This window comes from Diabrotica virgifera, chromosome 5 (assembly GCF_917563875.1).
Source record: "Diabrotica virgifera virgifera chromosome 5, PGI_DIABVI_V3a".
In the NCBI taxonomy this organism is placed as follows: domain Eukaryota; kingdom Metazoa; phylum Arthropoda; class Insecta; order Coleoptera; family Chrysomelidae; genus Diabrotica; species Diabrotica virgifera.
Window position 1 is genome coordinate 41574311 of NC_065447.1, and position 14117 is coordinate 41588427.

At 31.6% G+C, this 14117-nt stretch overlaps 1 protein-coding gene across 1 annotated transcript in view; it reads right to left on the reverse strand.

Annotated features, from left to right (window-relative positions):
* Positions 1-1706: 1706 nt before the first annotated feature.
* Positions 1707-14117, reverse strand: part of LOC126885709 (ragulator complex protein LAMTOR1) — a 35061-nt gene continuing 22650 nt past the window's right edge. The window contains exon 5 of the mRNA XM_050652430.1: positions 1707-9897. Coding sequence (XP_050508387.1) covers positions 9802-9897 — 96 coding nt within the window. The 3' untranslated portion in view covers positions 1707-9801. The remainder of the gene's footprint in view (positions 9898-14117) is intronic.

Sequence of the window (14117 nt, forward strand, 5' to 3'; positions counted from 1 at the left end):
ACCCTGGCAACATGCAAATTTGTTAATAGGGAACCTTTTTAAGCAAGATGGTGAAAAAAAATTGAATCAGAATATTTTTGCGCACATATATTTACGCATATTACATACAATGTTGTATACATGCAACGGTTAAAAATAGTGTAGCGACCGCTTGATTAGCAATTAAAAAACAAAGAGGTTTTCGATATTGTATTGCAGAAAGCTCTTCGGGACTTCATCAATCGATATTCTTAGAATATCTACGTACCTTGGTATCATTGAAATTTTCGGTGTTTTACATAGTTTTTGAAGGTTAAAAAATGGCTGATTTTGTAATTTTTAAATTTTCAATCGCTTATATCTCGAAAACTATCACATTTACAGAAAAGTCACTTAAGATATTTTCTATTTGGAATGATCCAAAAAACCTAAAAAAATGTCCGATGGAAAAAAAATAGTTTTATGAAAAAACAAAAAATAATCGTTTAAAAAATTTTTCGATTTTTTGATCCTGGCAATATACAAATTTGTTAAGAGGGGATATTTTCAAGCAAGATGGTGAAAAAAAATTGAATCGAAATATTTTTCATCGCACATATTTACGCATGTTACATATACATACATACAACGGTTGCCTAACAATCGCCCGCTTGATTGGCAATTAAAAAACAAAGGGGTTTTCGATATTGTATTGCAAAAAACTCTTCGGGATTTCATCAATCGATGTTCAAAGAATATCTTCTTACCTTGGGAACATCGAAATTTTCAGTTTTTCACATAGTTTCTGAGGGTTAAAAATGGCCGATTTCGCAATTTTTAATCGCTTATATGTCAAAAACTATCAACTTTAGAGAAAATTCACTAAATACCTTTTCTGTTTGAAATGATCCAAAAAATCTAAAAAAACTTTGTTCGATGCAAAAGAAAAACAATTTTAGGAAAAAAAAACAAAAAAAACGTTTAAAAAAATTTTGACCCACTTTGGGACCTGGCAACATGCAAATTTGTTAAAAGTGTAAGATTTCTTTTTGAGTAAGATTGTGCAAAAAAACCCAAGGGGAATATTTTTCCTAGCGGATGCGCACTGGCTTTCTGGACTAATAAAATATCATTTCATTACAATACAAAAATACAGGGTGTTCCATTTAAGAAAACTCAGAAAATACTCATTCCGAGTTTCGACCAACCCTGTATACTAAAATTAAACATTTCGCTATATTATTAATTTTTTATAATAATAGACTACATTAAAAATCATTTAAATATAAATGGAGTTTTTTTATATCAGATCAGTACAATTCTACAGGGTGTGAAGTTTGCTACAAAATTTATAAAAAACCGAAATTATCTTTTAAACTACCCTATATAATATTACAAAACCTCATATTTTAAGAAAGAAGACATCGAGCAGAATTCAAAAATGTAAAAATAAACAGGGTGTCCCATTTAAAAAAACGAAGTTACAATCAACTTCCAGTATAACCGGAAGTAGCAAAGACACCAAAATATTTTCATTAAATAGCTCATACCTCAAAACCCCTGTATTCCAATTTTCATGATTCTCTTACCTTTAGTTCTCAAGATATTTCTAATAGGCCCTTTATCTGCCTCACCCTGTATATAGCTTGATTTTCTAAGCATATATTGAATATATGCTTAGAAGATGTAACAATAAAATGATATAAATGAAAAACACTGGTTATTTATTGACAATGAAACCTTATATACACAATCATAATAAAATACTTTATTTCTAAATAGTGTAACATGAAAATACTTTGATAAAAGCATATTAATAATAACTGTTAACTTAAAATGTAATAGATTTAGTCATATTTACTTCGATATTTACAAAATATGTTCCAGCGATGTAGCACAACATGTCTTATTTATTGAATGCATTAAAACTATTAAAAAATATGATTTATCTACATACATAGTTTATTCCAAATTATTAAAATTAGTGTCAGCAGAAATTTAAAAAATGACTAGTGACTTTTACATGTTAATCCCAACAAAAAATAAAAGAACAATCCATTACAAATCTAAATAAATGGAATTATATATACAAAGGAGGCCAGTGACAAAGTGCACATATTGGTACCTAGGTTCAAGATCGGGAAACTTTGTTGGCCATCTTCTTTTGAAGGCTAACGCCATTATAATTCTTACCTTATTAGGGGTATCCAAAAAGTTGACTTGATATACTGATAATCCAATACATATATCAATTTACGAAACCTATTCTTCATTCTCTCTGCTGCGTTTATCTTAAATTTCGTGTTTTAGATCATTATAAATATGATAGTATATTAATGATTCGACTATTAATGTTTTCGCAGTGACCATATTTTAAATGAGAAGCAAGAACACATAGATAAGCTAGTCATTTGATATGTGATGTTACAGAGGAAAAACAGACACGGAAGTATTTTAAGAAATGTGCAAAGAATACGAAATAATAAACCCAATAAAAATAAGAAAGTTACAATATCTGGACTATCTTACATCGACTACCTGGAGAAGACGACCCCACGTGTTGAAGAAAAAAGTGCTCTTCCATCATGACAACGCACTGGCTCACACCTCCGCAGTGGTCATAACCAAACTGGTCGAATTTGGCTACGAACTGCTGCCCCATCCACAGTATTCACCATATTTGGCCCCATGCGATTTCTTTCCAATTAGAGAGATATTCATAAACTTAATTATGTAATTAGGAAAATTTAAAACCAGGTCTAATGTAGGACGTCCAAAAATATTCTAGTTGATCAAGAGGAATGACATAAATATTGCATTTTGAATAAATAAAAAAAATAATGTGAATATTAAAATATAACACCAAGAGGTATTCTTGATCGATTACAATTTCAGTTACACAATTACAGAAATAAAATAACAATTTTATAAAACAAATTTTATTTACTGATGAAGCTACTCAATGACAACACAAGGTATGCAGATGATACGACGATCATAGCAGAAAATAAAGAACACCTCGAGATACTAATGAATATACACACAGAAGAGAGCAACGGCAAAGACGTAAAAAGAATTTTGTTTGTAAATTACTTGCAAACTGGTAAAACAATAAATTCTAAATATTATTGTAAACTTTAGAACAGCTGAAGGAAAAAATTCGTGAAAAAAGACACAGTTTTCAGAAGAATCATTTTCGTCAGGACAATGCATCGTGTCATATGAGCATTTTGACAACGGCTCAAATCTATGAATCAAAGTTTGAATTGTTAGAGCATCCATCGTATTTACCAGATTTGGCTCCTAGCGACTTCCAACTTTTCCTATACCTAAAAAGTCATGCGTGAAAAGTGTTTTTCATAAAAAATGAGGTCATACAGCTGTGGAAACGTATTTTTTCTACGAGCGTGCAAAAAAGTCTACTTTTCCTCACGCGTTTTAGTTTGGAAAGTTTTATTTTTCCGCGTTACTTTGCCGCACTGAATTTACATACATATTGTGCTTTTAATGCCCAATTGCTTCGTATGTCTTAGTTAGAGAATAGATGGGAGTAGTTCTTCGTCACTTGATGCCATCTATCTAAATCACTGAATTATTTTAAAATTCGTAAGTAAAGATGAGGAAAACCAAAGTCACCGATGTGGTACAAAAATCATTAAAACTGAAATGGGAATACGCTTGGACATGTAGCTAGGAGCGATCTTAACAAATTGCACAGAACAATTCTAACCTGGAGACCACACCAACACAAAAGACCCAGAGGCAGACCTCCTATGAGATGGACAGCAGTGGCGGCCCGTGAGGTAGTACCATAGAGCCATGGCACTACCTTGCTAACTATCCATAAACATATTTTTTATCTTCAAAACTTTTTAATTCCTATTAATTTTTTTGTGTGTATTTCTTTTGATCTTCATAAATTATATAAAATATGGCAACTATGGGCGCAATACAATCCCTGCCGACAGCGGAGAGTATTCGACAGGAGAATCTCCTTCGCGCCGAAGTCAGTACTGGCACGAGTAAAGAGAGAAAGATTTTACGAGCATTATATGTAAGTGACAGAGAAAGAGCTATATTGGACTATTAGTATACCTTAACATTAGAATCTCTGTGCCAGGCACGAGGGTATGAAGCCAGGTCTATTTATTTTGAGTTTCTTTACGTGCTGGTTTGTCGCTTTTATTATGTATATTTTCTGTTAAAAAGATTTTGTATTTATAATTAAACTTTTGGTGCATCATGATCGTGGGTATTTTGATAATATTTTGATTATTTCTTAAGGCTATGGGTACATAATTCGCAAATATTTTACGTGTATCCCTACTTTTTCTGTCTTTACACGGCAAATTACGTGTAGTAAAATTCACACTGGTGTGGATATGTAAACATTACTAGAATGTCATTCTACTTGAAAATGTCATAATTAATTTAAAGAGATGGCTTTTGAATGTTCTTGGATAACTGTTATTTTTATAATTGCAAATTATTAATTCAGTTAATAAATGTGATAATTTTTTCACTAACTATGTTTTCAGTGATTGTAATAATTTATTTGTACAACAAAAACTAATAATCAATCGAGAAAAGAGGAAAAGTGTTAAAGTGATTTTTTAATAATATGTTGTTATTTTGGAACGCTTACAATTTTGAACATCTCTAACAACAAAATACTTGGATCACAGGATATATCTGATGTATTCTCTGCTTGGATCTTTCACAAATAATACACAATAAATAACTTTTTATTAAGTTCACGTCTTAAATCAATTATTTATCAAATACACTATATATCAATAATATTTAATCAATTTCTCAAAATATTCCCGATGCAATGTCAAATATTTAAAATTGTCACTGATTGTCAGTGTCTGACTGACAATATATGCTGACAATATTATATTCGGTTGAGTGCGTTGTAAGACAAAGACAGATTTGGAAAATATTACCACGGCATTGTGTTCATTTTTTTCAAATCCTGAAAAAACCAATAAATATTTTTGAAAAATTTAAACGCAGAATGAAAGACTAAATTATTACCGAGGGCCGAAAGTCCCTTAGAATAAATAAAAAGTTTATTTTGAATGAGATATTTGAATTTAAAAATCACACTAAATTTTCTCTTAGTTTTTTCACCCCTGTAACTTATTAAAATAAACATTGTAGAAGTTCTCAGGGACTTTCGGCCCTCGCTAATAACGTAATCTTTCATTCTGCGTTTAAATTTTTCCAAACTACTTATTAGTTTTCTCAGGATTTGAAAAAAATGAATCCCCATTTGAATAGCATTGCAGCCGAAAATACGTTCCGATCCTCTTAAGTTTAATTTATTAATTGACAATAAAGATTAGTATTTTAAATTTTTTTTGGTGGTTTTTCGCTAGAAAAAAAACTACAAATGTTATAAGGTGTTGTGGAGCTTTCGAGTTAGCTTTAAGAGGTCACGACGAAAAAGAAAATTCAGAAAATAGAGGCATATTTAAGGAGCTGGTCAATTTTAGCGCCGAATTAGACAACGACTTAAAGGTTCATATTATTCAAAGTACCAGATCTTTCAAAGGTCTACCTTCTCCGGACATTTAGTTGCTTCTAATTTATTTATGTCGGAGAAGTTTTCTGCTTATAAGCATCAGTTCTCCGAATCATTTCTTAATGAACCATGGAGACTGGAGACAATTTTAATTTTTAAGCAAAACTCGGTTTAAAACTGAATTAGAAGTAGGTACTGTATTAGCGAGACGAATTAAGTACTACCTCTGGGGCTGTTTCGCTATCGGTTTTATTGTAGAGGGAAGGTTCAAAAAGCACATTTGAAGAAACTATTAAACTTTTAAGTATTTTAGTTACCATTCCTATATCAACATCTGAAGCAGAACGCTGTTTTTCGATGTTTATCTGCTATCTGCAGAAAAGCATTTTGTAAATTGTATTGATAATTTTAATTATAAAGTCATTGAAAACTTTGCAACCAAAAAATAGAAGAATGAACTTCATATATCGTAAACTTTAAAAGTGACATTACAAAAATTTGTGCATGTGTGTGAATAATGAAATAGTATTATTTTTATAAATTGGTAAATAGAGACTAAATCGTAATAACAATTTTCAAGCACTATCAGCAGTAAATGCTGGTGATAGGTTAAGAGGTTTTTATTATTAATTAATTTACGGAACTGTTTTGATCAATGTTGGACAATTGCTTGGCACCTCAGATCAATAAACTTAAGATATGTACATAAGATAAAAGTATCCGCGCATATTTTTTTTAGTTTTTGTTGTCAGTATACCTTTTTTTTACAATATCGTGAATCCGTCACTAAAAATTTTGGCGGCTGCCCGAGTTGTGGCACTACCTTCTTAAAGTGGTACTAGCCGCCACTGATGAACAGATGATCTGAAACGAACTGCCGCGAAAAATTGGCTACAAATAGCGTACAACAAAAAACAATGGAAAGGAAGACTTGAAGAGGCTTATGTTCAGATGTGGACGTGAATGGCTAGACGAAGAAGAAGAAGAAGTAAAGATGCGTGGAAATTTTAAAGTGTGTGACGTGCTTTTTGACAATAATTGCTTTATTTGACATCGTTGCTATGACTTTAAAATATTAAAACCTGTATTGATACACACCATTCATTACTGCATAACAGGTATTTAGGCACCGCATTTACTTTAATTCGTGATTATTATAACTTATTAGCGTTATTTTTTAATTAAATTAATTGATTAAGATTTGGTAATTTTTTAAACGCTCGTAGAAAAAGCATTGTTCCTAACTCTTGCGGAAAGTCTCTTTTCCGCACTCGACTGCTTGCCGAAGGACGCGAAGCGGAGTATCGCGAAACTTCAATCGCGTGCGGAAAAGTATGACTTTTCGCACTAGTTAGGAAAATAACTATTGCAGATTATAATTTCATAAAATGGAATCTGGTCATAACAAGTGTATTGATGCTCACGGAGACTATACTGAATAAAAAAGTGTACTTCAAACCATAAAATGTGTTTTTCTTATCGAATCGCAAAACTTATTTAACAACCTATAAGAGAATCATAAAAAAAGAATATGTGTGTACTTTGTACGCACGTAAGAAGTTATACTTCTATTATATGATTTCAACGAAATAAATATACTTTCAACAGGTTATTTGTATTTAAAGATTAATCTAATATTTACTTACTACTTTCCAAAAATTTTTATTAAAACAATACTAAAAATAAAAAAAAAGTTAGATAACACACGGAATTGAACCAGGGACCTCTCGATCTCCGGTCGAACGCGCTACCACCGATCTAAACTGCCTTTGCTTTGACAGCTTACAAGATTTCTCATACATACTGACAAATTTAATACACCAAAACTGAGGTATAAAAATACTTTAAAATTTAAAGTAAATATACTTACTATTATTATAAAATATTTTATTCTATAGAGGAAGACAAATCCAAAGACACAAAAATTATAATAACTAATACATTTACTAAAAACACTAATATATTCTTTTAATGACTTATTTGCGCTGACACATACATAATTTGAAAGATTAGCAACGAACTACATACTGTATGTCTGCGCATGCGCCAGGTAAGTATTAAATTTTCACCGTCGATCGTAAAGAAGTATAACTTCAAAAAGTACAAAACACAATAATGTAGTAGTACCATAATAAGCGGTTCGTTTAGAATCAAAAAATGCATCAAACTTCACAAAAAAAAATGAGAGTAGTGTAACTACTACTGTTGTATATTAGAAATATGCATAATAAGATGTGACAATGAAGTCTCAAATAACAATCATAATCAAAATTATATAAAAAGTTATAGTGACTATTTCACTCATCTTAAAATTTTCACATAATCTGACCAATCAAAAACCAAAGACAGCTTGTGTTATCGCGAAAACACCAACTGTCTTTCAATTCTGATTGGTCTATCAGCTTCGTGTTTTCAACGACGTAACCATGGATACCGATCGCAAAGCAAAGTTTGACGTTTGCCAAAAAAATTATTGTAGAAATGCCAAAACATTGAAGAAAATATACCGAGTAACACAAGAAAATCTAAATCTTATATATGGAGACCATTTATGATGTTCTGTGTGAATCGCAACTACAAATTAGATGCAGAAAATAACAACGAAAGACTAGCATTCATTCTAAAAGACTGGGCCTTCAACTATTTATTGTTATAGGTAAAAAATAATTATAACAAATTATTTATAGTTATAATAAATATTTCATGATTATGACTAATTGTGAATTATTCAAAAAATGGGTAGATTTGGGTTACCTAGATCAAATGTATTATTATTAAATTCCTTCCTCTCATTCTACTGAATTTTTGACCTATCACTTTGTTCGTGAAATAGTCTAATAAAATACCACTCGTGATTTAATTTATCTTATAAGTCTGTCTTTTATTTCTAAACTCAACTGAGTTGCTTAAAGAAAACACCACTCGTCCTACGGACTCGTGGTGTTTTCAAGCAACTCAGTTTCGTTTAGAAGTAAATCGACAGACTTATCGCGAAAATTGAATCACTAGTGGTATTACTATTGAAAACTGGAGCCTTGCACAATATACAGGGTGTCCCGAAAAGATTGGTCATAAATTATACCACAGATTCTGGGGTCAAAAATAGTTTGATTGAACCTCACTTACCTTAGTACAAATGTGCACATAAAAAAAGTTACAGCTCTTTTAAGTTACAAAATGAAAATCAATTTTTTCTAATATATCGAAAACTATTATAGATTTTTTATTGAAAATGGACATGTGGCATTCTTATGGCAGGAACATTTAAAAAAAAATTATAGTGAAATTTGTGCACCCATAAAAATTGTATGGGGGTTTGATCCTTTAAACCCCCCTCCAAACTTTTGTGTACGTTCCAATTAAATTATTATTCTTATGCTACCATTAGTTAAACACAATGTTTTTAAAACTTTTTGCCTTTTGGTACTTTCTCGAAAAGCCAGTTTTTATCGAGATATTTAATATTTTTCAAATCCACCACATATTTGTACATGGTTAAGTACGATTATAGAGACCTGATAATAATATGAAAATTTATTTATAATTTATATTTATAGGTATATTTTGAAACATATTAAACAAGAAGCCACATCTCGATAAAAGGTGTCTTATCGAAAAAATACTAAGAGGCCAAAAAGTTTTAAAAATATTGTGTTTAATTAATGGTACCACAATAATAATTTAATTGGAACGTACACAAAAGTTTGGGGGGGGGGTTTGAGGTAACAAAACCCCATAAATTTTTTATGAGGCGCACAAATTTCACTGTTGTTTTTTTTTAAAGATATTCCTGCCATAAAAATGCCACATGTCAATTTTCAATAAAAAAACTCTAAGAGTTTTCGATATATGAAAAAAAATCGATTTTCAGTTTATAACTTCAAAGGGCTGTAACTTTTTTTGTGTGCACTAATATTGTATATAAGTAAGTGAGGTTCAATCAGCCTATTTTTGACACCAGAATCTGTGGTATAATTTATGACCAATATTTTCGTGACACCCTGTATAATAAAAAAAGCCTTTTCAGTGCACTCTATTCTTTTTTTTAGACTTAATTACATGAGTTTGTATAACGTTAACTTTCTTGGTCTGAGAACTTTAGATTACTAAGTAATTTAAAAAGTATTTTCCCCCTTAAAAATTTATTTAACACATTTTCAAAACGAGGCATGCTGTACTACCCAATTCAAGATATATGTTTAGGAGAATGCGTTGCGTTGGCTATTATACGCTGATATTGTTTTTTTTTAACTTAAATGTAATAAAAATGTGAGAAAAGTCTCCTATCACACAAATCCGTACTCCATCACTTCTCAACAAGTCAGTCCAAACGGCACTACTAGGTCCTCTTTGTGGTCTACCTTAATATCGTTAATGCTATTCATTGCAAAATTCACAGATGACGTAATCTAAAAAAAAAAGTTCTTTAATTAATATAAGGTGGAGTGGGGTAAGATCGTAAACGGGGCAAGTTCGTATTAGCTCTAAATCTATCATGAGATACATTTAATTGTACAAATTAATAAGTAGAAATCTGTACTAGATTTAGATTAGTATGAACTGATTGACATAGATGTGTCTCACTCAGAAGTAATTCTGACACTATTTTGGCATTTATAAAATCTAAGTACATGAGTAGTAGATACCTAACCTAGAGCTGTTGAAGAAAGTGCCGGTATTTTACAGCAAATTTTGTGTCTTGTGCATTTATTTTTGGTAAGTATTAAGAACATTGTTGTTAGATATGATATTAGAAAAACGAACCGAAGAGCGCAATCAGCAGAAACAATTAAAGGAGCATTGATAGAAATTCGGACAGGCGCATAAATGCCATGCAAAAAACCATTCTTTATATTTAAATGTATAACTTTTAAACTAAGCAACTTATTTTAATCTGGCAAAAAGCATTTCATAAATGACGGATTAGTAATTCCGATTTTGTCCCATAACATATGAAGATAAATTTTATTGAGTTTTAAATAGCTGTTTACGAACTTGCCCCATTTATGGGGCAAGTTCGGAATAGTTACTGTTTTCTCCAATTTTTTATCTTTCTTTCTTTCTTTCTTTCTCCCCTTCCTTATACCCTTTCAGGTGTCGGATTTGGGTTTAATTTAGCTACATATTCACCCATCTCTTCCATTCTTTTCGGTCCTGTGCTATTAGTTTCATTTCTTCTAGCGTTTTCTGTTTGATTTTTCCTGCTTCTACTATTTGCTGTATCCATTTTTTCTTCGGCCTGCCTTTTTTCTTTTTTGTAATATTCCTTGTTTCGTGAATTTTCCTTGCTAGTCTACTAGGTTTCATTCTCATCAGATGTCCATACCAGTTTAATTGCCTCTTTATTATTTTATTCATTATTGGTTCCTGTTTAGTTATCCCTCTTATTGTCTCATTTCTTATTCTATCCCATTTGGTCTTTCCGGCTATAGCACGTAAATGTCTCATCTCAATTGCATTTATCCTACTATTATGCTTTTTCTGTAAAGTCCAATTTTCGCTTGTATACAGTATCGTCGGTATCACAATCGTATTATATATTTTAATTTTTGTTTCGTGGGACAATTCTTTTTTCCTCAGAATTGGCGCTAGTGCGTAGTACAGTTTATTTGATTTTTTAGTTCTGTTTGTTATTTCGAGGTCTATTTTCCCATCATTGGTAATAATACTTCCAAGATAATCATATGCTGTAACTATTTCCAGTTGAGTATTTTTGCATTTTATAATTACTTCATTTTCTTCCTTTTCGCCGATGACCATTATTTTACTTTTCTCGATGTTTATTTCCATTTTTAATTTCTCTATTTCTTCTGTCCATATATTTATGAGTTTTTGCATTTTTGTCACGGAATCTGCTATAAGGACTATGTCATCCGCATACAATAGGGTTTCTATTTTTATTGGCTGTAATCTTTGGTATCCTATTGTTGTCTGTATTTGGTTCGTTCTTTCTCCAGTATTTCTAGTCAATTCATTCATGACTATTATGAATAGTAGCGGACTAAGACTGTCTCCTTGCTTGATACCTCTTTCCCAATTGAATTCTTCAGATCTTTCTCCTGCTATCTGTACACGTCCTTTTACTACTCCGTATATATTTTCAATTATATTTATCAGTGTACTTGGTACTTTCATGTTCTGCAAGCATTTCCATATAATTTGTCTTTCTATAGAGTCGAATGCTGCCCTTAGATCTATGAATGCTAGAATGAGCTTTCCCCCCGAGTCAATACTTCTTTCTATTATATTTCTAATGATGTAAATGTTATCGTTTGTCTGTCTTTCTGGTCTAAACGCTGCTTGTTCTTCTCCCAGTTCTTTTTCTACCTCTTGTCTTAGCCTCTTCTCTACTATTTTCGTGTATATTTTAAAACATACCGATGATAAACATATTGCTCTATAATTTTCGCAGTTGACGTGTTCTCCCTTTTTGTATATTGGCACTATAAGGTTACTTTGCCAGTCTTTTGGGATTTGCTGCTTTTCCCATGCCTCTTTGTATATTTTCAACAACCAGTTTATCCCTTCTTCTCCCATGTACTTGACCATTTCCGGGTCTATGTCATCATCCCCTCCAGCTTTACCTATTTTTACGTTTGATACTTCCAATATTACTTCTCTATTTATTTGCTCTAATTCTTTGTTCTCGTTATCTTGATATGTTTCATTTCTATCATCTATTATTGCATTTCTAAATTTGTTTTCATAGTATTCTTTCCATACTTTAGCTATTTGTTCTGGAGTTGTTTGGATTTGGTTTGTTGTATCCCTTACGGCTGTTATTTCTTTATGTTTTCCTTTCTTCATATGTCTGATTGTTGTCCAGAAGCTTCTATTATTTGTTACATAGTTTTGTTGTAATTCTTCTCCAAACTCTTCCCACGTTTTTGTTTTTACTTGTTTTATGGTGTTTTTCGCTAATCGTCTCAGCCTTTTGTATTCTTCTTTATCTTCTTCCAGTTCGGTCTCAATGTATTTTTTCCATGCTATTTTCTTTTTCTTCACTGCTGTTTTAACTTCATTGTTCCACCATCTCGTTCTTTTATGGAGTTTGTTATGTTTTCTGATTCCACATATTTCTGTTGCTGTAGACTTTATGACTACTTTGAAGGCGTTCCATCTTTCTTCCAGTGTCCATGCCTCTTTTTGGTTTTCTAGTTGTCTTAATCTTCTATTTGTTTCTTTTTTGTAATGTTCTCGCACCTGTTCTAATTTGAGCTTATTTACTTTTACTCTTTGGTAATCTTTTCTTTCCACCTCCTTTATTTTTTTATCCTTGAGTTTTGCAGTAACCATCCTGTGCTCTGTAGCTAGTTCCGGTTCCTTTTCAGTTAAGACGTTATGTATTTTATCTTCTAGGTTTATCGTAAAACTATGTAATCTATCAAACTTTTCGCTCTTCTCTCTTCCGCCAAGAACGTATATTTGTCTTCGATGTTTTGGTTTGTAAATGTGTTTCCTATTAGTAGGTCATTTGCTTGGCAGAAATCTAGCATTTTGACACCATTCCTGTTCAAACATTCCTCTCCGTATTTTCCAATGCATCCTAATCCTTTGTTGACATCCTTGCCCACTCTTGAATTCCAATCTCCTAAAATTATGATTTTCTCTCTCGATTCTCTTAATTTGTCTAGTGCTCTTTGGAGTTCATTGTAGAATTCTGTCATCGTTTCTTCATCTCTGCCTTCAGTTGGTCCATATAATTGTATGAATCCTATTTTGTCTTTTAGGTCCATTTGGATTGTTATAATTCTAGATGATAATGTTTCATAATGTGTTATTCTTGGTTCTAGTCTCTTATTTACTATTATACCAACTCCTTCCTTTGCTCTTTGTCCCTGCGGTACTCCTGAATAATAAAGACTATATTCCTCATTTAGATTTATGTGCCCTCCTCCTACCTTTTTTGTTTCACTTATTCCCATTATTTGGATACCCATTTTTTCCATTTCTTCAGTTATTTCTATTTCCTTTCCATTTAGAGAGGTCACGTTCCATGTTGCTATTCCTATTTGTTCTGATTCTTCATTTACAAAACTAGTATTTGATTTTCCATTATTGTTATTACTACTACTACTACTATTTATACTACCTATACTACCAATATTTCCACCACCCATCCTATTTCTATTATTATGTTTAACATTTGAACTCCTAAACCTAATCTTATCACTAATCGAGTCTATACTTTTATTTTCATTGTCCAGTGTATTCGTAATTTCCTTGTTTTCTGATCCTTGTCTGGCATCTACTTCGTCTCTTCTCTGTCGCTCTGCTAGTTTTTTGGACTCGCTACCTCCACTACCTTTTCCTCATTGTAGTTCCATCTCCATTCCTTACCATCCACTGTAATTTTGTTGTACCCAATTTTCACTGTTTTTCCTTTATCTCTCATTTCCTTTGCTTTGTCTCTTAGAGATTTCATTTTTTCTCTCTCTTTTTTTGTAAAGTCCTCTGTTATCCATATTTTCTTGGGTTCAACATTCTTTAGTTTGTTCCTATTTCGTAGAATGGCTGTTTTTTCTGTTTCGTTTCCTAGTTCTATTAAGCATGTTCTTATTCCAATCTTACATGCTCTTTTAATATTAATATTTACACCTAAATGTTTTCCAATCATATTTGTTGCTCT